This window comes from Lagopus muta, chromosome Z (genome assembly GCF_023343835.1).
Source record: "Lagopus muta isolate bLagMut1 chromosome Z, bLagMut1 primary, whole genome shotgun sequence".
Taxonomy (NCBI): domain Eukaryota; kingdom Metazoa; phylum Chordata; class Aves; order Galliformes; family Phasianidae; genus Lagopus; species Lagopus muta.
Genome location: NC_064472.1, coordinates 70,468,449 through 70,494,976, shown reverse-complemented (window position 1 = coordinate 70,494,976; position 26,528 = coordinate 70,468,449). Strand labels below are relative to the sequence as shown.

The window sequence follows — 26,528 nt, the reverse complement described above, 5'->3', positions numbered from 1 at the left end:
GAAGACCCACATTTCTGAGTCCATTGTCTTTCGTTAATGCTTTGATTTTCTGAGACTGTAAACAATGCCATCTTTCACTAAGATTATAAAATTGCAGAATAAGAGCTACGGAAAAATGATGTCTACGTCTCCTGATTTAGTAACCAATACTGTTCCTTTTGACACATTGCATTTTTTCAGGCACCATTTTCAATACATATCACTGAACTGCTTCCAAAAAACAGCTCACTCCCTGGACCATGTGATACACAAGCATATCATGGAAGCTACTCCTTATTCCAAACTAGTGCACGCCAGGCTACAAAACCTACAGGCTTCATGCCAGGCTACATAAATGTTTACCTTCACACAGTGGTAATGGCTTACTCCAGCTCCCATTGGCAAGACATGTGATATTCTGGGGTCCAACAAGATGGTAGCCAGAGCTGCACACAAAGGTTACATTACTTCTGTATGTGTTTCCTGTAGAAATGGCCTCTGCTTTTTCTACTGTGGGATGCAGCCCGCAAGTAATTCCTAGAAAAGAAGGAAAGCTTTTGGTATTGTACAAACCAAAAAGTTCATTCTGCCCAGCTTGTACACCCTGTCTAGCAGCTCTATTCACAGATGGAATTAATGGAAAGATGGGAAGAAGTTGGGAAATACAGTATGGAGAAGGGTTTTACAACTGCCCTCTCTCCTGGGATTCAAGCTGCAGACTCCAGAGAGAGAGCCTGTCCTAATGCATCTGACAGTAAGATGGTCATGAGATGCCATTCAACCAGATGGCAATACAGAATATTTCTTGTGAGCAAACCAGAGGCTGCATTTTCAGGCTCCCGTGATCCCTATACAGTGGAAGATGGTCTCAGGATGTCTCCAACAAAAATGAGAGCAGTTACAAAAGACTGTGCGCCCTTGTACTGGTCGCAAAGTGGAGACTAGGCACACTCATCAAAGCTAAGAGGGAAGAATCCAAGTGATAGGATGTCACCACAAGAAGATGGAAAATAACTTACTGGTAGAGATAATAAAGCCTGGCCATATTATTTACAACTTGTATGAAATAAGTCTTAAATCTTTCCTTCCATGCTTGTACAATTAATTGTCTACTGCTGCCCAGAACCAAGATTTTTTTCCTAAGAAGAAAACTCTTGATCTCCAGACATGCAAAGGGTCCAGGATATGTTAGCCTTTGCATTGCAGAGTCAAACCTCCACAGCCTGTCATGATCAAGGCCTTGGACATCTTAATGTAAGGCAAATAAAATGTAACATTCCTCCTCTATCAACCTGAGCATAGAATTATGCTTGTACTGTTTTAATATGCTAAAATGAGTTCCCTTTAGACCTGAGAGAGACTGTCAACGAGAGCTCTTTAGCTAGCTTTTCCTCTAGCTCCTTCAGTTAGAGCCCTCCAGCTGGAGAGGGAGACCAGGTGGAAGCCAACCAAAGTACTCTGCCAGTTAGCTCCACTGGGAGAACTGCCAACATGTTGCTCTGCTTTGCTACTTACGCCTACAGAAAGGAGCAGTGGGGCTCCACTTCTTGTCAACGTGGCAAATTCTTCGGCTTGGTCCCTGTAGTTCAAAACCAGGGTCACAGCTGTAAAAAGCCTCACTGCCAAACAGGAACTCTTCTCCTTGAACAGATCCATTTTCGATCATCTCTGGGGGCCCACAAGATACTCCTGTAATTTAAGGGAATATGCTCCATATATAGTGCACACAGCATACAGCCTGTCCTGCTCACAGCTTCTCCAGTGTTTTCACTGTGAGAAACAGGGAAAGAATAGCACAGTGATTATAAGGGCATTCCCAGATATTTGCTGCTGAGTAGCAGAACAGTAGCAGAGTCATGCTTCGTGCTCCTGATTACTGCTGAAAGACAAAATCAATTGTGGCTGTACTGGCAGGAAGCCTTGGGAAATAACACAGTTGACACCTAAAGTCAACAGCTGAACACCATGTAAGTGTTCATGTAGACAACTTCTGTTTTGGCATTGCAGTCAGAGGGAATCAGCCATCTCACAGAATCTAAGTACCCTTGAAAACCAGTATCCATAGAATTACATCTGCAGCTGTTCGTAACTAAGGAGGTCACAGAACCTTGGAAATCCCAGAAACCATGATCTCAAAGTGGCACAACTGCTTAGATTTCAGACACCGCCCTTCCAAAACAGAGAATAATCTGCAACACGACAGTTACTTCTTGTCTCAATAATCTCATAAAGGAATACAGCCCTCCCAATTTGTTACTGATACTCTTTGTTCAAAGTTGCAGAAAAATTCTACTATTCTCATCTTATTTAAGCACGAAGTTAATGCAAAATATTGCTTTACATCATTAATAATTTTCCTTCGACTTATCAGAAGATGCACAAAGACAAAACAGCAGAAAGGATGTCAAAAGCTCCTTTGGGCACAGAGCCCTATGTCTGAAGTAAAGCATACAAAAGTGGAAGTATTCAACATCAGCTGCTGTGGATCTCGTTTGCCCAGCTTCCTTAGAGGCACAGGGGCACAGAGGTGGGAAGGTGTAGTGATTTCTTTCACGCTGTTACCTGTATACAGCAGTAACTCTGGACATCTCCCGGGGTGCAATCTGTGGTATTTACTAAAATGTTTTAGACATATGAAGACACTGTGAATTATAAATCAGTTACAAAACACTGTGTTTTCTGGTTAAAACCACCCCTGACCACATTCATCAAGTGAGAAACTCATACGGAACATACTTCTGCATGTTGGCACTGAGCCACTCCAAAGCTTGTCTTCCTGGCAAGTCCGTTCTGTATCACCCTGTGAAACAAGAGACAACACTCAAGAAACAATTTCACATTTTTTCTCCCTTTAACTCTAATCCAGCAAGCCCAGTGAACTTTCCCTCCATGTGCAACCCACATAAACAGGGAGCTGAATGCTACAGCCCAAGCAGAGTGGGAAAGTGCAGATTATTGTTTGCAGACCAATTGCTTGAGGTCAGTTAGTCATTTCCCTTGTCTGTCTCCCTGGAGTACCACTGCTTTTGTCAGTTTTGCCATTCTTTGTCCCAGGAATGTGTTACCATGGCACGACTCCTTCCAGTACCCCCTTAGTGAAAATTAAACTTGCATTCTTTTCAACAACAATTCAAGCCTACGGTTTGTGAACACACTACACTGACTTTCATCATGTCCCAAGCACTCCTGTTTTAAATTTGGTAATAAATAATATTATTTCTTTCTCATGTGCATATTTTACTAATTTCTTATTTTAATCCAAAACTTGAAGAACATCCAAAATTCTCCCTTGAATTAATACGCTCTAATTACAAATCAAGCCCAATGAGAAGGGCAGCTGTCTGGAATAAGTGCTGTATGGCACTATATGGAGTGGGCTGAACTTTCTAGAGGAAAAATACAAAAACACAGGAGAACAAATTGACACTAGGTGGCAAAGCTGGTATATAAAGCATGGATCAATTTTTTACCATACAAAAGCTGGCCTCTTAACACCAAAAAACACATTTAACAGCAACTCTATCTATCTAAATATCTCAACCTTTCATCCCTAGTGTTATTACACGTGGCAATACAATGCAAATGAGATTTGTTGTTACCTGTGCACTCTCTAAACTCTCCTTTTTATAAATACTGAGTGACCAAGTACATAAAGTTTACATCTATCATTGGTGTTACTGCAGTAGAAGTGTGACACTGGATTTTGCTTGTATACATGGAACATAGAAGGGAGAGACAGCCTTTGTCCTGAGGACCCCTTGCTGAGTGTCCTGTATACTGGCATCCCCTGGGGCTCATTACAGCCATGCTGTGCCTCAAAGACCAACTTATGAATTCACTGCAGCTTTTGAAAACACATGATGGAACTCTGAAGTGGTTAGCATGCATCCTGATAACTTGACATCAGAGGTGCTCCAGAACTCAGACAGAGATAACAGTGCTCATAATAAAAACAACATGGAAGTGTTCCCACCTCCATGAGTGCATAAAGCTGCCATTAAACAAACTGCAGTCTGTCTCATAAAAAGGAAAGAGAGAAAGAAATAATTTCTACACCATCTAGCAATATCACAGAACTGAGGGCAGTAGCATTTCTCACGAGCTTTGACTTTTGAACTCACAGTACTTGGAATGATGTGAAATTAAGGGAAGAATATGATCTGAGATCAGAGAGCTAGTACAAGAGCAACATGTGAGAAATCAATTCTTCTGTGACTTAAGACCAGAAGTATGTATCATTGCTCACAGAAATAATAAAAAAAAATTAAGTAATATGATTTCAGAAGGCTGAAATAATCTTCACTTAAAAAGTAATGCTAAAAGGTATTCGCTGAATACATATCCTTGAGCAGGATGTTTGTGCTTCCTTCAGTTATTTCATTAACACACTGAAAGAATACCCCAGACAGACTGGGAGCATTCTAAATACAGTAATAAAAGCAGATACTGAACTTCTGTAGCAGCCAAGGGTATGCACTAATGCAGAGCAGGCATAATATATTCTCTGTCATCACATAAGAACAGGAAAAGACAACTAAAAGTTTAGAGTGCCAGGGAATGAGTTTGCTTACTTGTAATTCGTAGCCAGAATCACATTTATAAAGAACCACATCTTTATAATTGAATTTGGTGCCAACCACAAATCCATGCTCTGGAGATTCTGGGATCCCACATGACACAGGAATGCAAATGTCATCAGAAAACTCTGGCATCCAAACGCCACTTTCCTGAAAAATAAGTGTGATAAAAAAAGTGTGAAGCATCATTCTGCATGCTAAGTTTGTACTTAAATGAAAATGTAGAGAAGTCATAACAGAAACATCCAATAGCTGTGGGCTTACAGACGTGGTTAATGTAATGCTATCTGTGAAATCCTTAACAAAACTCAGCAATGTAAGTAACATTTCCAGAGAGTCAACAAAGGCTGGAGTTTAGCTTTGAAAGAAGTGCTTAGCTTGGACAGCAAGGGAAGAACAAAGTATTAATGGAGAAAGAACTTTGAAAAGCAAGTTCCTTTGTACAAGGTCACCTAACAGCTCATAGAACACAACACAAGAAAAATGAGAACTGCCCAGTTCCATGTTCTGTACTTTTCTCCTGCCTGAAAATTTAATACCATGACTAAGTGCTTCAGCTGCCCACCCCTGTCCTCTGAAGGCAGCCTGTTACCTGAACAGAAAATCATCAAGCACATTTAACCCCTACTTCAATTGATCTTTGTAAGGGCAAAATAAGAGCAGTCCTTCTCTAGCAAGAAGTACTAATCCTGTGAGAAGTACCTGATTTAATCTCTGAAGTGCGATAAAATGAATGCTTTAAAAAGGACAGCCTTAGTTTTTGACAAAAGAATAAAATGTCAATTACCAGTTCTGAAAATCTACATGAAGAAAACTGTTAATTGTTCCTACTGGAGAACAAGAAGGCATACCACATTTTGCAGGACATGCTTTACACTTTTTTTGTCGTGTGTATTTAAAAGCCAAATGCTAACTAGGCAAAAAAAGAGGACTCCTGAATTTGAAAGAGCCTGCAAAATAAAATAGTGCAGATAACAGTATACCTTGCATGTGGATGTGCTTGCTCCCACCAGAGTGTAGCCTTCTACACATGACAAAGTGATGTTTGTGCTCACAGTGAAGTTGTCTCCATGTACTATGACATGGGTGATATTTCCTGGGAGAGAACACTTTCTGGGGCAACAGGAAATACTTTGAGGAGACCACTGTCCATCTTCCTGACAAGTGCATACATCCACCTCTGTCACCATTGTGTAACCCTCCAGGCATCTGCAACAAGAGCATGAACATCTGACCACAAAGATACATCTAGGGATGAACTGATCTGCTCATTACAAAGACAATCATTTCTCAGCATTAGCTGTTCATAAGCACACCCTGCTAGAATCATGCTTATATCAAAAGTATTCAGTTGCCATAGCCAGAAGTTTCAGACTTCAACTGCTTCCTGTTGCTGCAGCACCACAAGGGAAAATGAGTTAGTGAGTTTAGTGCTTTGAGAATATTGAGTGCTTCAGTGCAGATCCTGTACTGCCCTTTCCTTTGCAAGGAGGGCTTTTGGTTAAATAATGATAGAATGACAAGACCTCTTACAGCTTCTCAATTGCCAATTGCTGAATACCTGATCTGCAACTTCCAGCAATTCTAAAGCTGATCTTACTTTCTTTTAAGGACAAACCAAGCCTTAGACTTACCGTATGTTGCTTGCTTAGGCTGATTTGTTCTGTGTCACATGGTGCTTCACTAAGATCAAATCAACTGGCCTGCAGGATCTGGCCAGCAGTGGATGTACTTGTAAGCAAACAAACACATCCCCTTCACCTTGTTAAAAATGTAGGGGAATGACTGATTCTGCTAGATTCACCTACACGCTACCCTCACAGGTCTGTCCTCTACCATTTATTGCTTTTACTTCCAAAACAACATATACCTTTCTGCCAAGGAATTGCTTAGGTTGGAAAAGACCTTAAAGATCATCAAGTCCAACCACAACTTGAAGTTCTTATTGGAGAATGAGATTTGCAGTGTGCACATTCCAAGAAATGAACAGAAATCCCTTTTTCTTGTCTGTGAAAAAGAATGTGCATCAAAAGCACTTATTGACAGTGCAGTGTTGTAGTGTATTAGATGAGATTACAGGGGATAAGCCTCTCCGTATTGTTACAACATGAAACTGAAGCAGGAAGAATTAGTAAATGGGGTGCCAAAAAGGGCTTTTTGTGCCTTGCTGACTGTTCGTGCTACCTGCTAGAAAAACACCTGCAGAACAGTGTTTCAGAGGAGAGGAAGAAGGCTCCAGGGTAGAAGAAATACCTCGCTGAAATACTCTGCTGGAGTTTTCTCTGTGGTCCAAGTAATATTTTGTATGTGCATGGAGATGTGGGTTTTGTCTATTTACACAATGATAAAGCATACACTTTATTCCAGGTCCTCTAAAAACTTTGACTAACTGAGGGTGCATAAGCTTTCCATCTTCATTCTTTAACAGAATGCTTTTACATAAATATCACAGCAACAGTGTTCTTACCTGTACTGGACCTTGCTCCCATAGGTATGAGTGCTCCCAAGAACCTCTGCATTTGGGACAGAAGGTGGTGGGCCACAGCTTAGCAGCTCACAGCTTGGATATGGCTTTTTCCAGACACCTGTCTCCACACAAGTTAGTTCTGGACTCCCCCGCATGACAAAACCTGTCAAGCAGGTATATATGACAGTGTTCTCATCTGCAGAGCTGCTCCCGTTGATGAATGTGTTGGGGATGATGGGTGGGGAGCCACAGGAAATCTGCCCGCAGCGAGGAAACCCAGCACTCCACCTGCCAGCTGTCTCACAGGTGATTTCAGAAGGCCCTAGCAGTTTGAAGCCCTCCAGGCATTGAAGCTGGACACTTTTCCCACAGCTGAAATCTTCACCAAGAACGACCCCATTCTGGACCTGTGGTGCAGGACACTCACAGGGGAGGCAAGATGGAAGGCTTCCACTCCAGGAGCCATTGGACAAGCACTGCCGTAAAGGATTACCATGCAGCTCATAGCCAGGAAAGCACACATACTGTGCATATTCCCCATAGGTAAAGTCTGAGCCATTCAGAAAGCCATGGGAGATGTCTTCAGGAGGTCCACAAATGACTGGCTCACAGTGTGGAGCTTCTGAATCCCAGTTACCGTCACTTTGACAGGTAAGTGTGGACACTCCTTGCAGATTATATCCTTCATTGCACTGGTACTGCACTTCTTTCCTAAATCCAAAATCTGAGCCACTCATTCTCCCGTTGGGAAGAGGCAGTGGCACAGGGCAGGTCACAGCTTTGCAAACTGGAGTAATTCCACTCCAGCTTCCATTTGTAAGGCAGACTCTACTTCTGTCCCCATCTAACACAAAACCTTCGTTGCAGCTATACTCTATACGCTTCTGGAATGTGTATTCCTCCCCAGTCACCTGACCATTCTCCAAAACCATTGGTGGGCTGCAGGAAGCAGGGACGCAAATTGGTTCACTACCATCCCACTTCTGGTTCTCGAGACATCTCCTCTCTGTGGGGCCATTTAACTGGTAGCCAGGATCACATTCATAGTAGACAACACTCCCATAAGTGTAGTTTTCTCCTCTTACATTCCCATTCATAAGCTGTGTAGGTGAGCTGCATGTTATCGCTTTGCATTGTGGAGCAGTGTTACTCCACTGCCGATTCTGTAAACACAGTCGTGTGTCAGAGCCAATAAGAGTGAACCCCTGCTTACAGGTATACTGCACCATGCTACCAGGAGTGTTCTCAGTAAAGTGTAAAAATCCATTATCTGGTGGTGACAGCAAGGTGCACTCGATTGAAACGCAGGAGGGGGCAGTGCCATTCCAGGCACCATCTTCTTGGCAAGCTAGAACAGGATTTCCCATGAGCTCATAGCCAGAGTAACACGTGTATAAAATAATAGTTCCAAATAAGAAAGTGGTCAGCTGCATTGCACTGTTCTCCTTTGAAGAACTTTTGAAGTTCTTCAAATTGTCACCCAGTAATGTACGTGAAAGGGAGGGGCTCTCTGTCACACTCTCTGTGTTGGAATACTTTTCCCAATGTCTAACCTGCATGTACTCCCCAAAGTCAATGTGAGGAGGCAGGCCACAGTCTGTTGGGAGGCATGTAGGAGTGGAGCTGGACCAGCCTGATTCTTCACAGGTCTGCATGGCAAGGCCAGACAACTGGAAGCCTGGCACACAGCTGTAAATAACCATGGCCCCGTAGCTATAATCTGCACCCTCCACAAAACCATTCTCAATAGGCTGAGGGGGCTGGCAATTTATGGCTTTGCAGGAGGGAACATCTGTACTCCACTCTCCTGTCTCTAGACAGCTTAGTGTTTCCTCTCCTTGGAGCTGGAATCCTCTGTCACAGGAATACTTAACTGTCTGCCCATAATGGAAGTTTGTGAACGAGTATCTGCCATTGAGGATCTTCTTTGGCCGTGGGCATTCAATAGGTTTGCAAATTGGTCTTCCTCCAAGCCACTGCCCATCTTCTCCGCAGAGAATAGTTGTGTTCCCTACCAATTCAAAACCTGGTTTACATGTATAGAGGGCTGTGCTGAGGAAGGTGAGGCCCTGCACATCAACAATGCCATTCTGAATTTCTTCTGGCTGGGGGCACTCCACAGGAATACACTCTGGCAGTGGCAAGCTCCATGAGCCATCAGCCTGGCATCTGATAGTTGGCTCACCCTTCAGTAAAAACCCATCTACGCAGATGTACTTCACAGTGCTACCAAAATAAAGGGATGAAGTCAAGGTGTCACTGAAGGGGACATATGGAGGCGCAGGACACTGTACAACTTTGCAGAAGGGAAAGGAATCATTCCACTGTTGAGAGGGCAGACATTTCAGTACAGAGGAGCCATGCAAGACATAACCTTCTTTGCAGGAGAACTGTACTACACCAACTTGGTAAGTCACTTCCCTCAAAACCAGCTGATTTTCTGCCAAGGGTGGTTCTGGACATTTTGTTGGCACACATTTTGGGCTTTGCTTTTTGTTCCATTTCCCAGACTTCTGACACGTCCAAGAAACATCTCCAATCAGCTCATAGCCCTCTTCACAGAAAAACTCAACTTTGGAACCTGTATCAAAGGTTTCTCCCTTGGAGTAGCCATGCTGGATGGGTGGTGGTTTTCCACAGCTGAGGGGAACACAGCGAGGAGGTGATTCACTGTACCACTGTCGATTGGCTTGGCAAATAAATACTGAGCTCCCAACCAGATGGTAGCCGGACTCGCACTGATAATCTGCCTGATTTTCAAAGAAGTGCCCAGTTGTTTCCTGTAAAAAAGATAAGACAAGGACATATCTGTAATGAAGATGTAAGACTGGGGCAGTGGGTGTCTGACGGCATTATTTTTGTTCTCTTGATCTAGCTTTTAGCTGAATTCCAGACAGCAGACAAGGCTGTCTGCAAATAAATGAAGAGATATAGCAAGTCTTTCCTCAAATGGTGCACTCTGCTATCAGGAAATCTGAAAGCACCATCAAAAAGAGAAGAAAAAATTAAAGGTTTAGAGAGCAAATCTAGAAAATATTTCCTTCTGCATTCTCCTGACCAGTGAGACCAAAAGAAACGTAATCTGAAAGACAGAAATATATTGAGAAAAGCTGCCAGGAAATGGACTAGTGTAGCTACAGTTCTTTAGCTTACATGTGTATCCAAGGCTGGCGTCTTGAGATTACTACTACTAGGGGACTTTTCTAAGTGTCCCACATGTAGTTGCAGAGTTTTCAGCAGGCAGCAGAGAAGTCTATCAAAGTTGCAGAGCTATTAAAAAATGGTTTTAATGGGAATGAACACCTAGGGGAGTAAACATGCCTAAGGAAGACACGACCAAACTATATGCATTAATTAGAAATGTGTATGTGTGGAAGTCCAAACAGAAATTTTTGCTATTACTGCTAGTTCATATGGGAATTGGAATGCAAAAAAAACCCAATTCTTATCAAATGTACACTCCCATGTGGCTAGACTTAAAGAAAAAGGATAAATGTTCAGTGAAAAATGCTGAAGAAATTCAAAGCTAAATTTTACAATAATGTTTCTGATCTTCCTTACCACAGTATTACCTTTAGCACAACACAGATTAAAGAGGTGTTACAGCTCTGGGCTTCCACAAGATTTTTAACTTTGGGCATTGTTGCAAAGCAATTTGATAGGCAAAGGACAACTTCTGACCTCAGCAAGGAAATATGCTAGCATCTGAAGCACACAGAGAAATTATCCCACACTTATTTATCTAATTCAAAGCAGATTCTTTTTCACAGCAGTAAAAAGAGTAAGGCTTATTAACTGGCAGTAGTACTTTATACATCTCCAGATGGAGTGATTAGGAAAGTCACTCATAAACAAGCAAAGACTGAGATCTTGAGGAAATCAATTGAATTCTTTGAGAAAAAAACAGCATCAGTTATGAAGATGTATTCAATTTGTGATGCTATTAGGCAGATGAGAAAAAAAGATTTTTTACCTTAATAAAGCCATTCTCAAGTTGGGGTGGTTCTCCACACGACACTGGGTGGCACGTGGGCAAATTGCCACTCCAGCTGCCAGTGGCTTCACAGGTACGCTTCTTTTCCCCCTTGATGTAGAACCCTTTGTTGCAGCTGTATGCCACCACTGCTCCAAAGCTGTAGTTGGTCCCACTGGCATAGCCATTGCCAATGCTGGGAGGTTCTCCACAGCGAACTGGAATGCACTGGATGCTCAATGGAGAAGGATTCCAGATGCCTCCTCTAAGGCACTCAATCTTGGCTGAAGTATTTAAAACAAAGCCTTCCATGCACTTGAAGCTCACAATGGAGCCGGCTGGAAACCTGGCTTTACTGATGGACTCCAGGATGCTGTATGAGACAGTGGATGGCTTTTCACAGAAATCAGCTACGCAGTAAGGCATCTTCTTGCCCTCTGGAGGCACCCACTTCCCTTCCGCATTGCAAAGCAGCTGAGAGTTATCAGCCAGGCTGTAGCCATCTGAGCAGAAGTAATAAGCTATATCGCCATAGAGGCGGTGGCCGTTCTCTGGCGATGCATTTTCCACATGGGGGGGTTCATCACAGGACACTGCCAGGCACTGCTGGTGGCTCACACTCCACTCGCCACTAGCTAAGCACTCTATGGTTGCAGGACCAACTAAAGTGTAACTGCGGATAAGAAATCATATAGGAAGTCAATCAAACATTGTTAAATGTCACCTACAGTTTCTTAAGCCCCCATAATATAGTTTGTTAGCAGTCCAGAAGACAAATAGGATGCTTTACAACAGCTACCACCAACTTCAAATGAAAGACCGCAAAGCCAAGCTCATCCATGGGTGAGATGTCACGATAACAAATATCCTAGAACACCCTGAGCAGAATAAACTCTCTTATCTGTCCATCTGATTACTGCTCCCGAACCTCCATTTTTACTGAAACTTCTCTACTGCAAGTGAACAAATACTGCACTGGGACAGGCTATCCACTCCTCAAGGAAACTAACCCACCCAGAAATTATTCCCATTTAGCAGAACTGAAGGCAGATGGAGATGAAAAGCCCCAAAAAAGACTTCTGGTTTCCTGTATTAGCTGCATCAATCTATTTTCACACTTGCAAACAATGAGAAGCTCCTTAGCGATCTATCTAGAAAAGGTGTTGCATGTAATGATTCTGTAAGATCTTAAAACTGCACTGTAAAAAGCAATATAGAAGCAAGTATTTTTAATACTGTAATTTACAATGAAGTTCTGCAGTGTGATTACTCTTAGTGCAGTTACATTTCTTTACTCTGTATCTGGGATGCAGTAACAGGCATTATTCCATACTGCTTGTCAATCTGCTCAAGCTGCTGCAGTTTAAACGTGTACATGTTATCTGTGATATCTCTTTGCTCAGTTGTAAATTCTGTCATGTCACTTACAAAAAGCAAATAAACAATACCTATCGGAAGGGTCCCAATAACTTTTTCCAGCTGCAGGCTGGAAACCAGTTGTTCAGATTTTGATAGCAACTTCTGTGAAAGTGCTTTGCCTTGTTTGTAGGGTTTGTTCTCAGAAAGAGTCTATTATGTGCTAAAGTTTATTATTATTGATTTTATTCATTGCCACTTAGTTAGCAGTGACCCTCCTTAAATGCTCTTGTCCTATGCCATTAGAAATACTTGCATACAAAAAAAGCAGCAGCTTTTTGAATCTTCATGCAATCAAAAAAAAACCAGGAAACTTTATTTCAATGTCGTTACAAATAATATTGCAAAGCTAGTTTAAAAACAATATGCCGGTGTATTAATCTGCCTTTTTGTCATCAACAAGAAGCACAAAATCCTCCAAATCACTTAGATCCAGACCTTGTGAAAGCTCCTCATCTGTGCTCTGTCTTTCGGACACAGTACTTTCAAAAGGTTCGAAAGGACTGCTTATGAGCTGTGAAGCATGTGCATAGCCTCTTCCAGTATCTCAGGCCAGCATTACATTCATGCTACACCATCAAAATGGAGCCATGAAATTTGTTCTGAACGGTCACTACACTGCACAGATGGAAATCAAAGAAAATAATGCACCTCAATAAACAGTTTTAAGTAACCAGAGTTTAGAACACCAGAACACTTGTGTTACTTCTCAAAACAAAACGGTGCTCTTTTAAGTGTGATGAGACAGTGAATTCTTTTCGGTCACAGCCTTGAGTTTACCAGAGAAGTACTAGGTCTAACTCCAAGAAACTCATCTTTCCTACTCTCTGAATCCTCTCCATTCTTCTCTTTCAAGATATATTCAGCTGTCGTGCAGCTGACTGCTTTGGGAAATGCCTTGGTGTCCCACACTAACCTGACAGCCCACAGCCTCCATCATATTTAATTCTCAGGGAGGCAAGACAGAAGCAGTGACAAAGTAATTCATGAGCAGTTATAAAGGACTTGTGAAGCAGCAGAGAAAAAAGCTGTATGGCCTGCAACAGTTTTACTTGTCCTGAATATCAGTCCCGTAGTACTAAACTACATACCCTTCTTTGCACGTGTAAGAGACCGTGCTTCCAAAAGTAAAGTTATTTCCTTCTATCACTGCATCTTTGATGGCAGGAGGGGATCCACAAGAGACAATGCTGCAAGCTGGAGGTGTGCTGTTCCAGTTCCCTGAAGATGCACAGACAAGTACAGCAGGACCCTGAAGGCTAAGATACAAAAATCATTATTAAGGCTGCTGCTTCAGGCTGTGTGAACAGAGCATGAGGTGTTTTCCTTCTGATTTCCTGGCCCCAGTCAAGGGGACTTTGACTTCAGCAGAGTTCAGTATCTCACCTTCTATTCATGAAAATACAATGTTTATGCTATCAGAAAACTACTTTTCAGAATGCTTTGACAAGAAAGCTGTTGGAATTATTTTGGGACCCCAATGTACTTTGCACGCACACACTAAATTCTGCTGTAGTTTTGACCATTTTTGAGCAATAAAGGGTCATGGGGTGTCTAAACAATTATTTAAGGTTAAAGCACCTTTCATAAGAAGAGAGGGAACTGGGCTTGTTCATCCAGGAGAAGAGAAGGCTGTGGAGATAACTCAGTACAGCCTCCCAGTACTTAAAAGAGGGCTTATAAGCAAGAAAGAGACTGATATTTTACATAGTGATGGGACAGGAGAGAATGCTTTTAAACTAAAAGAGAAGAGATTTAGGTTAGACGTTAGGTGGAAATTTTTCACTCTGGCACAGCTGCCCAGAGAAGCTATGAGTGCACCATCCCTGGGGGCATTCAAGGCCCTGGGCAGCCTGATCTGGTAGGTGGCAGCGCTGCCCACAACAGAGAGGTTGGAGCTGGGTGGGCTTTAAGGTTCATTCCAAGCCATTCTGGGATTGTGTGATTTCTGTTTCTCTAATGATCAAGTTGTATACCATCAACACTCTGGCTATCTTGAGACTGGCAAGCACTCCCTGGACTAAGACCTGATCCACTCAGGTATTTAAACCACTATATTTACTCAGAAAACTGAGTGAATGGATTAAACATTTAGCAGATGAGCGTACCTCACATACCTGCCTGCATCTGGACAGGGGAGTGCTTGCAGCAGGAAAAAGCAAAAAAATAATCAGACCTAGAGGTCCATATGAGGCCACTTTTTGTCATCTGCTAGATACAAGCAAATATCAGGGACAGGCAGTAACTTGCAGTTAACACCATATCCTTGAATACAATATGAATGTATTCATTTGCAATTGCAGTTTATTAGAAATGTGCTTACAATGTCTTTGATTACAAACGTAAAACAGAATAGAGGACTACAATAAACAACTACTGCAGAGCTTTTGAGGAGTAAATGAACAACAGAAGATTATTTCACTAAAGGCACTTTAGAACTATACCAAACATAATGCTGCATATGTTCCAAAGCCTATTAGGTGAATGATTATCTTTAAACACAAATGAGAACCTCCAAAAATAATGAATACTGATTTCCAAATATTCAAGATATGTATTTGAGCTTAATGGTAAAATGAAAGTGTTGCATACATGCAAACGTAAACGTGTGTGGCAGAATCTGAATGATCTAGACATAATTCAGTATGAAAAAGCAGGAGCTACTTCTGAGCTTTATAGAAGTCTTAAATTTTCTTTTAGTATTTTAACTTTCTGAGCAATCATCCCAGCCTTGTCTATTTCAGATGTAAGGAGATCTTTCAGCAATTTTTTAAATTTGGAAGCATGCTGCCAAAATCTGTCTCAGAAATATTCCAGCATTTACCTGTATCCATTGTCACAACTGTATGATACAGATGAAAGGTAGGTTGTGCCAGTGAGTGTGTATTTTCCATTGCTAATATCCTGTGGGCTAGGACATGTCACCATTTCACAGGAGGGGGGAGGATGGTTCCAAACACCACTAGCAAGGCACATAATTTCCTTTTCACCCACAATGCTGTAACCATCTTTGCACCTGTATGAGAAAAAAAAGAGTTGCTATTAAACACAGAGCCTTTTATGAACTCTTATGGCCTCTAATTGGCCACCCCTTTCCTGCCTTCATTGCTCATTTACTCTCATTTACCAGCTTTCTCCTCATGGCACAGAAAATTAGTATGCAAGTAAACATTCAGCTTTGCTAGTGAACAGTCACAGTTATAACCAAGTATCTTTTGTTTACTTAAAACACAGCTCACTCCTCTCCATGTATTTTCAACACTTTCTGAATTCTGACATGCTCTTTCTGATTTGCTGCTATATGCTCATTAACAACACGGGACATCAAACATTAAATTCCTACCTGTATGTCACCTTACTGCGGTATGTAAAATTTGAGCCCCAAATGGCACTGTTCTCTGGAATAATGGGACGTCCACAGGATACAGCTTTAAAAAGACAGGATCGCAAGAGAAGTTGATGCAACACAAATTAAAAAAACAAAACCAGAATATTTATTTTCACTAAATAGGTTTGAAGAGATCTAAATGCCCTAGAGAAACTGGGTTTTTGGATAAGCTGTAGCTGACGCTTAAGGCTCTTTATTTCTATTCAACTTATGGAGAGATTTGACTAACTGGAAATAGGTAGCTGAACTGTTCCACATACCGTACACTTTACCATCCACAGAACTTCATCTCCACCTCCTCCTAAGGACAAAATCTTTTTTGTTTTCTTCACCACCCCTTCCTTTTACTGTTGCTTCACCTCAGTTCTGGTTTTCTAGAACAGTTTTCATAATTGTGCCATGTATGTCTGTATGCACCGGCCTGTTGCTTCTTACACTGAAACACTGTTAATACTTTTTAAGACATTATTTTCCCACAAGTTGCTTGAAAACAGGAGGCTACTTTTAAAGCTTACATTAAGAAAAAGGTAATGAGATGAGCCTACACCTTTGATACTTTGGAGGATCTGCAGAAGCATTCCACTGTGAATATGCAAACTGTCAGTAACTTTAGTTGGCACTTACATCTCTTAAGACAATAGAAACTTCAATCTTGTGATTCAAGACTGCTGGAAAAAAAATTTCATTAGGTGTCATGGTCTCTGAAGTCTCTAAGCTACTACTCTTCCCCCTTTCATCTCTACACTGACGCACGTTACAATCAACAGTCACCCCATGAACTACACCTTCACAATACGGTATTGAGTGGCTCCACTCTCCAGACTCCATGCATGTAAGTTTAGTCACTCCAGTCAGCTGAAACCCTTCATCACAAGAAAAAGTTACTTGACTGCCAACACTGTACATGTCCCCATACATATGGCCATTTGCTGGATTTCCTGGATTTCGGCACTTCACTGGTTCTGAGGAAGAAGAAAGAAAACTATTAATGACATCACTAAGTATGAGGTTTAATGAAAAGTTTTAGGAGATATTCCTGGGAAATTTCCAAAGGTGAGAAAGCAGAACACATGGAAAGCACCCACAATCCAAATCCAAGCTTGCTGGCTTTTCCCTGTTCTCTCTGTTCAGTGACAGAAACTGAAGGCTCATGCAAGTAAGCTAATCTTGATAAAGTACTCTGAGTGTAAGCATTCTGGCTGTTTGCATTCACTGTCAGAATCAAATAAATCTAGCGGTCATTTATCCCTCCATGAGAGAAAGCTCACTCCTGTGTGTTCAGTCCTCAATCTGAAATCAGATCAATCAGTCAGCTTTTATTCCAGCCTATGCCACTGTGTTGTCATCTTTACTCAAAGCCACCTTACTTAATGTTTCCACAGACAACTCAACCCCTATTCAAATGCCTAAATGCAAATATTTCTTTACAGCTCTATTCCAAAAATCGGCACACACTGCCATCCCCAGCATATGTACTGCATGTGCAAGAGGGCATGTGTCTTGTAACAGAATCCAAATGACAATTTTACCAATAATGGAGACACTTAATCACAGCCTTGTTCAGGCCAAAGTGATTAGATGCACAGAGCATGCTTCTCTTGTACCTCTCTACAATCAGTTATTGGCAGCTGTCTTCCACAGCTGAAGACAGTGGCCTATAGAGAATTTTGGAAGACAAGCATGATGTTTTTCTTTCCCATACCTGCACATTTTTTACCATCTCCTATGTAAGGTGGAATGCAGGTGCAAACATAGGATCCATTTGTATTGAGACAGGATGCATGCTCATCACAGTCTGATCCAACAGCACATTCATCAACATCTACAAAAATGAAACACAGTAATAAAGATGTCTTTAGGGTGGTATTTGTAATACACATTTGCTTCAAATTTCTGTTTCACTGTCAAAAAGAGTTGCTTTAATTAGCATAATTAAAAATTGCTTAATTCAGTCACAATTTGGATGCTTCAGCAAAAAGATTCATTTTTAAATTAGTATTTATGTTTTCTAGGAAACTTACTATAAAATATTGTAAAATGTGAAAAAACTGACGAAAAAATCCTGTTAATCTTCCATCAGTGCTTCCACAAAAGTGTTTTGTTTCAAAGCAGTGAAAGAACATTCAGTGTAGCTCATGTGTTGTTTACTGGTTCGGACAGACACTAAAAGGGTTCACTTTTGCATGAAACACTCACTTAGAAATTCTTTACACCTCAAACTTCCCAAATGTTAAGACAGGAAAATTTAGTCAATGGGGTAAACATTCTGAACCATAAAACATCAGAAAAGACCCATCTGTGCTGATGAGACTTACACTAGATCAGAAATGAGAAGTGTCTGTAGCTGACAGGAAAGTTAAAACGAGTTCAAAATACATCAGTTATTATAATTAACTATTTTATATGATAACAGTGCCTAGAAATGCCAATTGATAATTTATGCTACATGTCACGTGGTACTGTACAGTAAAAAAATCCCTGAGCCCAAATTACTTCCTATGAGATTTCAAATCCTGACTGAATAGAAGTGTTCATGGTGAAACAATGGGTCATAAATTGCAAGAGACAAATTTCAAAATATCTCATTGAAAAATAGTGGTGACAGAGATTATTCCTCCTGTTAAGCCACAGCACTATGAGATAGAACAGTTCTTCATTTCAAAATCCTTCTACAAGATAGATGTCGACCTTTGCCCACTTTGAGGCAAGAAAAAGTAATACAGTTAAAAAAACAAGATCTGAATCAATGCATTAACTCCTCACTGCTGAAGGAGTCTTGCCAGCATGAAAGATCCCAACAGCGCTGTAAAAAGAAAGGGAGTTTCTTTCTGACAGGCAGGATGAAAATGGTTCACTAAAATCAAAGCTGTTGCCAATTACACAAGCATCAGGAGAATGCAAAATACCACCACAGCAGAGCTGGAATGATTGCTCCTCCTGTAGTTTCTTTTAAGACAAGAAAGACTGGAAGGACAGTTGAGTCATGCGTAACAGAGCAAAAGAATATCCTGGGGCATAGGTGTATGGCTTATGTGTCAGGCTTTGTTAGTGCCTGCCTTAAGAGTGAGTAAGAAAGGTAAAGGATGGTCCAGGGTTTTAATTTAATTTTTACTCTTTTCATTTTCCACACCTTTTCTTCAATCTAGAAGGTGAAGTACAGGGAATTTCCTTTCCCAGATCATTCTTCCTACTGCAGAGATGCTGAACTATGTGGACAGTCATGCAACATTTACTCTGAGTCTGGTCATGTTTATATGCCTTTGATTAAAGAGAGGAACATCAGACTGGATGGTCTGTTAGGAGGTTCTTAGAGTCCCAAAGGACTAAATGCTTTAAAACAAGATGGATCCTGCTCCAAAGAGAATTTTGGCAGGACTAGAAGGCTGTTCACTTGACTTTTGCTCTTTTTTACTGAAGAAAAACCCACACCTATGTTTTGTAGCTGCATGTTTGGACAAAACAACCAGTCAAATCAAACATAAACACTGCCAGGTTATCATCCTGCAACCCATATTAGACATGAGTGAAGCAGCAGCAATTTGAGTACAGCCTGTCAGTGTATTCCAGTGGGGATCTGCTGTAGACATGGCCTTTCAAGAAGATATGTTTAAGCCCTGTGTATGCAGCAGAGTGCTGGTTCCTCACCTTTCAGCCCCTAAATCTACACCTGGTACACCAGACCCTGCTGACTAGGAAGGAAGTTAAGATATGGCAACTATATGAGCTGTGTCCATTCTCAGCCTGTTCAGTGCTGCAGCTGCTTGCTGACAGACATGCTGAGGAGCAGGGAAATGCACAGTTCAGTAGCAGAGAATGCAAGGATTCCAAGACTGGAATCTGAAAGTAGAGAGGCTGGGAGTGTAATGCAGGCTTACCAGGTATGGAGTATAGGGTTTGGGACTTACAACAGGATTGAGAAAGAAAGGTACCCGACTGGAGGCCTGGCTTGAAACAGTGTTGAGCACATGATTGCAAAAATGTGAGTATTTTGGAATGTGATTTCTGAGATTCTGCCTAGCTTTCACAATTTCAGAATGAAATCACACCCAAACCCAAGAGCACAGAAGTCCAAGATGGCTAGTCCACACAGCAGTATGTATGGCATGCCTCACCAAGGCATGATGGTGAAATGCTGCTCCAGCTCCCATTGTCCTTGCAGAACATCTCAAAGTCACCCAGCAAATAGTAGCCACTGTTGCACTGATAGGTAATGGTGCTGCCAGCAAAGAAGTCCTCAGCAGCATAACCACCATTCTCTAAAGGTGGAGGCACTCCACAGCTGATTCCTGCAATGAAAAGAAGGGACAGATATTAGGAGAGCAAACACAAACTGACTTCAGAATGATTTCACGTGGGCCCAGAATTTTTCTGAAGTAGCGACTGAGTGCAGGTAAAGAAGAGTCTTACTTTGTGGGTACTTGTCAGAGAATTTCCAGCTCCTGACATTCTGCTAGCTTTGGAGGAGAAATCTGTGACTAAGATCTCAGTAGATGTCTTTTTGTTCCCCTGATAATCAGCGACCTTTAATGGGCTTTAGGAAAAAAGGAAAACTAAGTTTGTATGTATGTTCCTGTTCTTTCCCTTTACTGAAAAACAAGCTCAATATTACTGTGATTGAACAGTGCAAAATCAGCAGATTACTGCAAGGTCACAGTACTAAACTGAGATCACAGTGAGACTGGAGCTCCTGACATATATATAACCCTTAGCATCTCTTTGACTGTTAGTAAAAAAATCTCTCCAGATCCAAGCTGATTTATCACCAAATCTGTGATTAGTTTTGAGATCAAGCACTAACTTACTTCTGGAGCTAATTTACTGTACTATTGAGAAGAGAAATACTGTCAGCTCCACCGTATGCAACTACAGTCCCATGTGCAGTCATAGCAGAGCAGATAAAAGAAAAGGAGAAGGTAGGAGTATGTATGCAGCCTAGTTTCCTAGAAAAAATTCCAAAAGTGTCTTCTAGAAATGTCTTCTAAGTCCTGGCAGAAGTATTTGTTGTCTTTAAAAGAAACTACTCTAGAATACACTAACACAAAGGATTTTATTTCAAACTAAACATTCTCAGTGACACTTGAAACTCACAGACTCAACTATTTCCTGTGCATCTCCCACATTCCTGGTGCAAGGGGAAGGAAAGCTTAGAATATCTGATGATCCAAATGGACTCATCTCTGCCACAGTCATTAGAAACTGACTAAAAAAGTGTCAGAATCAGATCACAGTGTACTTCCTGCCCAGTAAAACTTGAGTTTAACTTTAAGCACGTTTGTATATGCTGTAACATGGATGGATTCAACCACATCATAGTTACAGGGATAAAGAGACCATAAATAGCATTAGGGCCCAAATAGAAGTCTAGGTTTCCTAATCCTGCCAGCCCACTGAGACAACTCACTTTCACAGCGTGGAAAGGGTCGCGTCCACTGTCCCATGTTAAGGCAGTGCTGAACAGAGTTTCCCACTATCTGGAAGCCTGGGTCACAGGAAAGGCTGACTTTTGACCCTGGCTTTAAATCAGATGAAGAGGCACGCAGATGTGGTACAGATCCTTGCAAAGATGGACAATCTGTGGACAAAATGCATGCATACAGTAAGAGATATATATATTTATGTGCTGTCAGGAATACATTTCTTAACTGACTGCTTGATCCTGTGTAAGTTTATCCAGAAGAAAGATTGAGAAGTATTATGCTAAGCTACATCCTACTTGGATTCAAATAGTTTTGAGAATCATCAAAATACAACACAAGGAAAAGAATATGTAGGAAAAGAGGTGAGAAGACAGAAGGTATTTTAATAATGTGCAATTACTTTTATAAGAAAAGACAAAGAAAACCTCCTTCTGACCAATCACCATTTTCACTCTTTCTCATCTCAATTCAGGAAGTAATAAATCTTTGTCAGAGATTCCAATGAACTTTTGTTACAAAACTGTGGAATTCGAGGAATGAAGGACTGAATGTTCCAACTGTTAAGTTATCAAAATAATTTATTCAAGGTTTGTAGGACACAGGCTGCAAACTAGCATATTTAACCTCATAGCATAAGTCTTACAACATTGTCCAGAAAAAAAGGGTTCTAGAAAACAAAGCTCTAACCAGCACAAAATACACTCTTGTAATCTATCTTCACTCTTCCCACAACTCCTGGAAGGAAATCTGGCCAGGCTAGCACATTTCCTTTTTGGAGTTCTTCTGGACAGGATGTAGCCAGAGATTTTACCTATGGATTTAAAACAGTTGATTAGGTGATGTTTAAGGAACATGTGAAAGAAGAATATTATAAAAGAAAAATCTTCCATGTCAGCATGCGATATTAGAACTAGTCATTGAATGAGTCATGTTACTCTCTCCTAGCGCAAGAATTAATTGTTATTCTGTACTCATGAGCCAGCTAGTGTGGATGGGCATGTGCAGAGGTAATATCTAAAGGAGTACTTGTCATGCAAGCAAAATATAAGAAATTATTCCTCAAGAAAGTGCCAGTGAAAAACATGGGCTTTGAATTCACTCTGCATTATTTTTGCTCACTGTAAATCCAAGAGAAAAAAGGAAAGATAGTTCCAGAGTGTGACTGGGATTAAATTGCATTACTGCCACACAACTATCCACTACCTTTCTCCCTACCAGGGCAGAAGTAATAATATGTTAGCCACAGAACTGCTGAAAAAAACCCATACAAGCCCTGAGGAGGTCAAATATGCAGTAGAAGGATAATGAAGGATTTCCTGTTCTTTTAAGATATTAAAGAGTGAAGATCTGAAAAGATGATTATTCAATTAAGAGAGCATGTTAGTAATTAGGCTACTGAGACTGCTTCCTATTCCTTGTCTCTGCTGTGCTGCTGGGTTATTCCAGTAATTCTCCATCAGTGAGAAACAAATGTTTTCTTTGGCACCATGAAAAAATGATTTAACAAGAGCCAAGATGAGCAGCCCATTGGCCTGGGTACATGTCAGCACTGCCACCTAGCCCACAGGCGTAGTTTCAGGGCACAGCCAGCCCTGAAAACCCAGGTGTGCCCAGTTCCCAGTCAGCAGCTGGATTAACTGCCTTTGTCAGAAGGCCTGCTGGCTTCTGTCCAGTCTTGAGAGGATGAAACAGTGTATTTACACTGCTTGTTTTTGTGAGAAGGGAAGGTGTGTCACGAACCTCATACTGAATTTTTCTCACATTACTCCTGCCCTGAACTCCAGTCAGTTCTTCTGACTGGAGAAGACTGGAGAAGACTGTTACCTGGACTATTAGAACAAAGCCCATTTCAAGTATCTCACTTCAACAGTCTGCACTGATGGAAACAGCTAAGGACAAGGGCTGCAAAGCATCTGCCAGGAATTTGCAGTAAGATTTTTCCAGTGTGGACCAAACAGATGTGGGATCAGCCCTTCAAAGTCATATGGAGGAGAATGCTGGACAGGAAGGAACCCCAATCATATGAAGATATATAAAGATATTTCTGCTGCTATTCAGCAACAAAAGAATGAGCCCATGCAAAATAAAAGTGCATGCAGATAAGCAACTAAAGCATACAAAGAAAAATCTTAAAGAACAGATTTAGCCTTTCTGTTATTCACAGCACAACATATCCATGTCACCCCACTTTCCTATATGGCAAAGAATAAGACAGTAAGACTTGCTGAATAGCTCTAGCTGGCTAGTGCAAAACTGGTTATAGCAGAGATAATGGTAGTGATCTAGTATCACAAGTTTTATAACAAATGAGGTAAAAACTTTAAAGGAAGATTATTTGGCTTAATTCCCAGTCAAGTTTCACATCTTTTCAGGTAAGTAATACAGATATTACTACAAATGATAGGCAGGACTTTCTTCTTCATTATATTTACACTGCATTTGAAGTAAATTTGAATTTTATCCACCCTGTCAATAGCATTGAAGAGAGGTGGACACTGAGAAAGACTCAAAAAATCCCACTTAAACTCTTCACCAGCGTGTCTTGTATAATCATACATATACTCATTAGCTTCCTAACTGCTAAGTGCAAAAAACCCTGAAGATATGACTTGTCAGTGCATTACCTGGAGATCTCAAAGGCCAAGAATAGCAGCAGATTAGTTCTGAACACAGCAGAAAGCAAAAGTAGTAAAGAAAAGGACAAAGAAACAGTGAAGCAAAGATTTGGCTTAACTTCTTTTTTATTTCATGCTCATTTCATTATTTTGGATCATGGGCACAACAGAGTGATAAACCATCAAATAATGGCACAACTGTTAAAATCACATCAAGAGAAGAGCCCCTTCCCCCTCTCTGACTTTGAATTTAGTCTTTGATACTCAAGTGTTACCAAGTGATTCATAATTTCTGTCTGACCTTTAGCTACCAAACACCACTAACTCACCATAACAGAGATAACAGTATCCCTGCTGTGTGAACAGGTCGACAGCCAGAAAATCAAGAGATCAATTATCCCCATGCATCAGTACTTAATATATCGCAGTGAACATACCACAGTGAAAGAGCAGCTACAAACTGAAGAATTGTGAGGCTTTGCAGTTAGATTTCAAGAAAAAGTATTCACTTCATGGATAACCAAGCACTGAAACTTGCTCCTCTTAGAGTCTGTGAGATCGCTGCCCTTGGAGACATATTTTGATCCACTGTGATTTTTTAACTCTGTGGAAGTTTAGTGCCAAATCTATATTTTGGTGCCTGAGTAAATGCAGCCTAATATTCAGTCCTACTGATCACATAGACTTTTCCTGGGACTACAAAGCTCAAAGATTTTTCACTGCATCTAATGCATGAACTGAAATTATGATGCCTCCCATTGTAAATTTAATGTGGCTTTATATAGCAGGATGAAGGAACTGGAACTGATAAAACAAGTTCTGATATCATTTCACTGGGTTATCTCTCTCTGCCAACAGGTTGCTTGCTTTTGTAAACGGCTTCTCCTTCAAAGCAACTTAGTGCAGAAAAGCTCAGTCAAAACGGAAAGTTACTTCAGTGTTGTTTTTACTCTACCTATTCTTAAAGGTGCCCTACTTGCTTCTCTAAGCTTATTACACTAAGACAGAACTTCATCAGATCCCAGAGACCGGATCCTTGAACGCTTTTTCAAAGATCCATCCTGTGCTTTGATGATTATGCCCAAACACTGCAATAAGGTCTCACCTGCTGTGGAGACAGGACATGGTCCCAGATATTGAGCTGACTTATGGAACCAACAAAAGATTCAGCTGGATTGAATCCCTCTCCTTTCTGATCTTGCTCTTGTCCCAGCACAAGTGCACCACCACCTAATCTCGGAGAAGATTAGAACAGGGACAGGAAACAATATCTTAAAGCAGCAATCCCCACAGGAAGAATGAACAATAAAGCAAAATTTTGCTACCCCATATTATTAGCACTTTTACAGTGTAGGCTCTAGGACACAGTTTCTAGCCAGCACTTACTGTGAGATGTATTACAGTGCAATGCAAAACACAGTTTTGAGCAGGAGGGGCATATTTCACTGTGCCAGTTTGCACTTCCTGCTTTCAGGAAAACTTAGATTAAATTTGAATCCAAACCCTGAGAAGCACACAGATTATTAGAACAGAATCAACATTCCAGCATGCTACGTAAGTTAAATTTTCTCACATAGATTATATGGATGTGCATTATGTAAGCCACAGCAGAGTGCAGACCAAAGAGTAATGGAGCGTACAAGTTTTGGGTCTTACCTCTGGAGATACCTATGTTACTGGAAAGTAGATGGAAAAGCACGGGGTGCACAGACTAACACGCTGCTTTTTTTTTTTTTTTTTTTTTCTTTTTCTTTTTTCTTTTGGTATGGGAGCTTTTCAAAAGTTTGTAAATCCTGAAGGTAGTGGTATGAAAACACTAGCAAAACCAAATCTCTTTGCAGCAGTTTAACGTCAAGCCATTCACAGCAATTAGATGCCAAAGTTATTCCTTCTCCATTCTTCTGATATTACCAGAAAGACTACTGACCACAGAAAATAATGACATAGCAAAATCCATCTTGATAGAATGGAATGCAAGCATTGCTTTAGGAAGGCATCGGAGAGTAACAAACAGTAGAAGGATAATCTGATGAACTTTCAGCACAGATTTCTACAGGAAATGTCAGTATACTTAAGGTTCTTGAGTGGGAAACATATTCTCTCAAAGCCATTCCAAAAGCTGCTCAACATGGGCTCCTTTGTGGACTAAACTGTGCCAGCCTCAAAAGAAGCTGTCTACTTCAGCACAGAAATGTGTACTTGGTCTTCAGTAAGACTGAAAGAACAATCTCAATGAACAAGAAGTGCAAAGGAGATCCTTGCCTAAATGTCAGAAACATGCTAAAACACGAAGATTATCATTTCTTTGCAGGTACAGAAAATTCTGCAGGAAAAACAAAAATTAGGCAACAGCTCTGAGGTAACACAAACAAAGCATACCAGGGATTTTTGAGCCAACAGAGAGCCCGCTGCCTCCATCAGATAGCTTCCCATCAATGTACACTCTCCATGCCCCATCCATGCATGTCCATGTGACCGCAATGTGATGCCAATTACCATCATTCACTGAAGGACAGTCTGTGATTCTCTCTTTTCCATTTACGTACAGAACCCAACTGCGTAGAAGGAAGATGAAAGCAGACTCAATTGCATGCAGCAACTTGAAGAATATGGCCAGTCCCACACGACTCAAAGAAATGCTATTTGCTAAATGCATCTGCGTCATACAAGAAATCTCTCCAGAAGTATTTGTACCT

At 41.0% G+C, this 26,528-nt stretch overlaps 1 protein-coding gene across 1 annotated transcript in view; it reads right to left on the bottom strand.

Moving 5' to 3' along the window:
- Positions 1 to 26,528, bottom strand: part of SVEP1 (sushi, von Willebrand factor type A, EGF and pentraxin domain containing 1) — a 126,089-nt gene that overhangs the window by 18,533 nt on the left and 81,028 nt on the right. The window contains exons 27-43 of the mRNA XM_048932431.1: positions 26,212 to 26,387; positions 24,938 to 25,062; positions 21,905 to 22,028; positions 21,202 to 21,372; positions 19,913 to 20,086; positions 17,503 to 17,622; positions 16,586 to 16,762; positions 15,756 to 15,840; positions 15,237 to 15,428; positions 13,504 to 13,671; positions 10,997 to 11,669; positions 7,024 to 9,803; positions 5,540 to 5,765; positions 4,551 to 4,706; positions 2,716 to 2,779; positions 1,495 to 1,668; positions 343 to 516 (exon numbers count right to left, since the gene is read on the bottom strand). Coding sequence (XP_048788388.1) covers positions 343 to 516; positions 1,495 to 1,668; positions 2,716 to 2,779; positions 4,551 to 4,706; positions 5,540 to 5,765; positions 7,024 to 9,803; positions 10,997 to 11,669; positions 13,504 to 13,671; positions 15,237 to 15,428; positions 15,756 to 15,840; positions 16,586 to 16,762; positions 17,503 to 17,622; positions 19,913 to 20,086; positions 21,202 to 21,372; positions 21,905 to 22,028; positions 24,938 to 25,062; positions 26,212 to 26,387 — 5,759 coding nt within the window. The remainder of the gene's footprint in view (positions 1 to 342; positions 517 to 1,494; positions 1,669 to 2,715; positions 2,780 to 4,550; positions 4,707 to 5,539; positions 5,766 to 7,023; positions 9,804 to 10,996; positions 11,670 to 13,503; positions 13,672 to 15,236; positions 15,429 to 15,755; positions 15,841 to 16,585; positions 16,763 to 17,502; positions 17,623 to 19,912; positions 20,087 to 21,201; positions 21,373 to 21,904; positions 22,029 to 24,937; positions 25,063 to 26,211; positions 26,388 to 26,528) is intronic.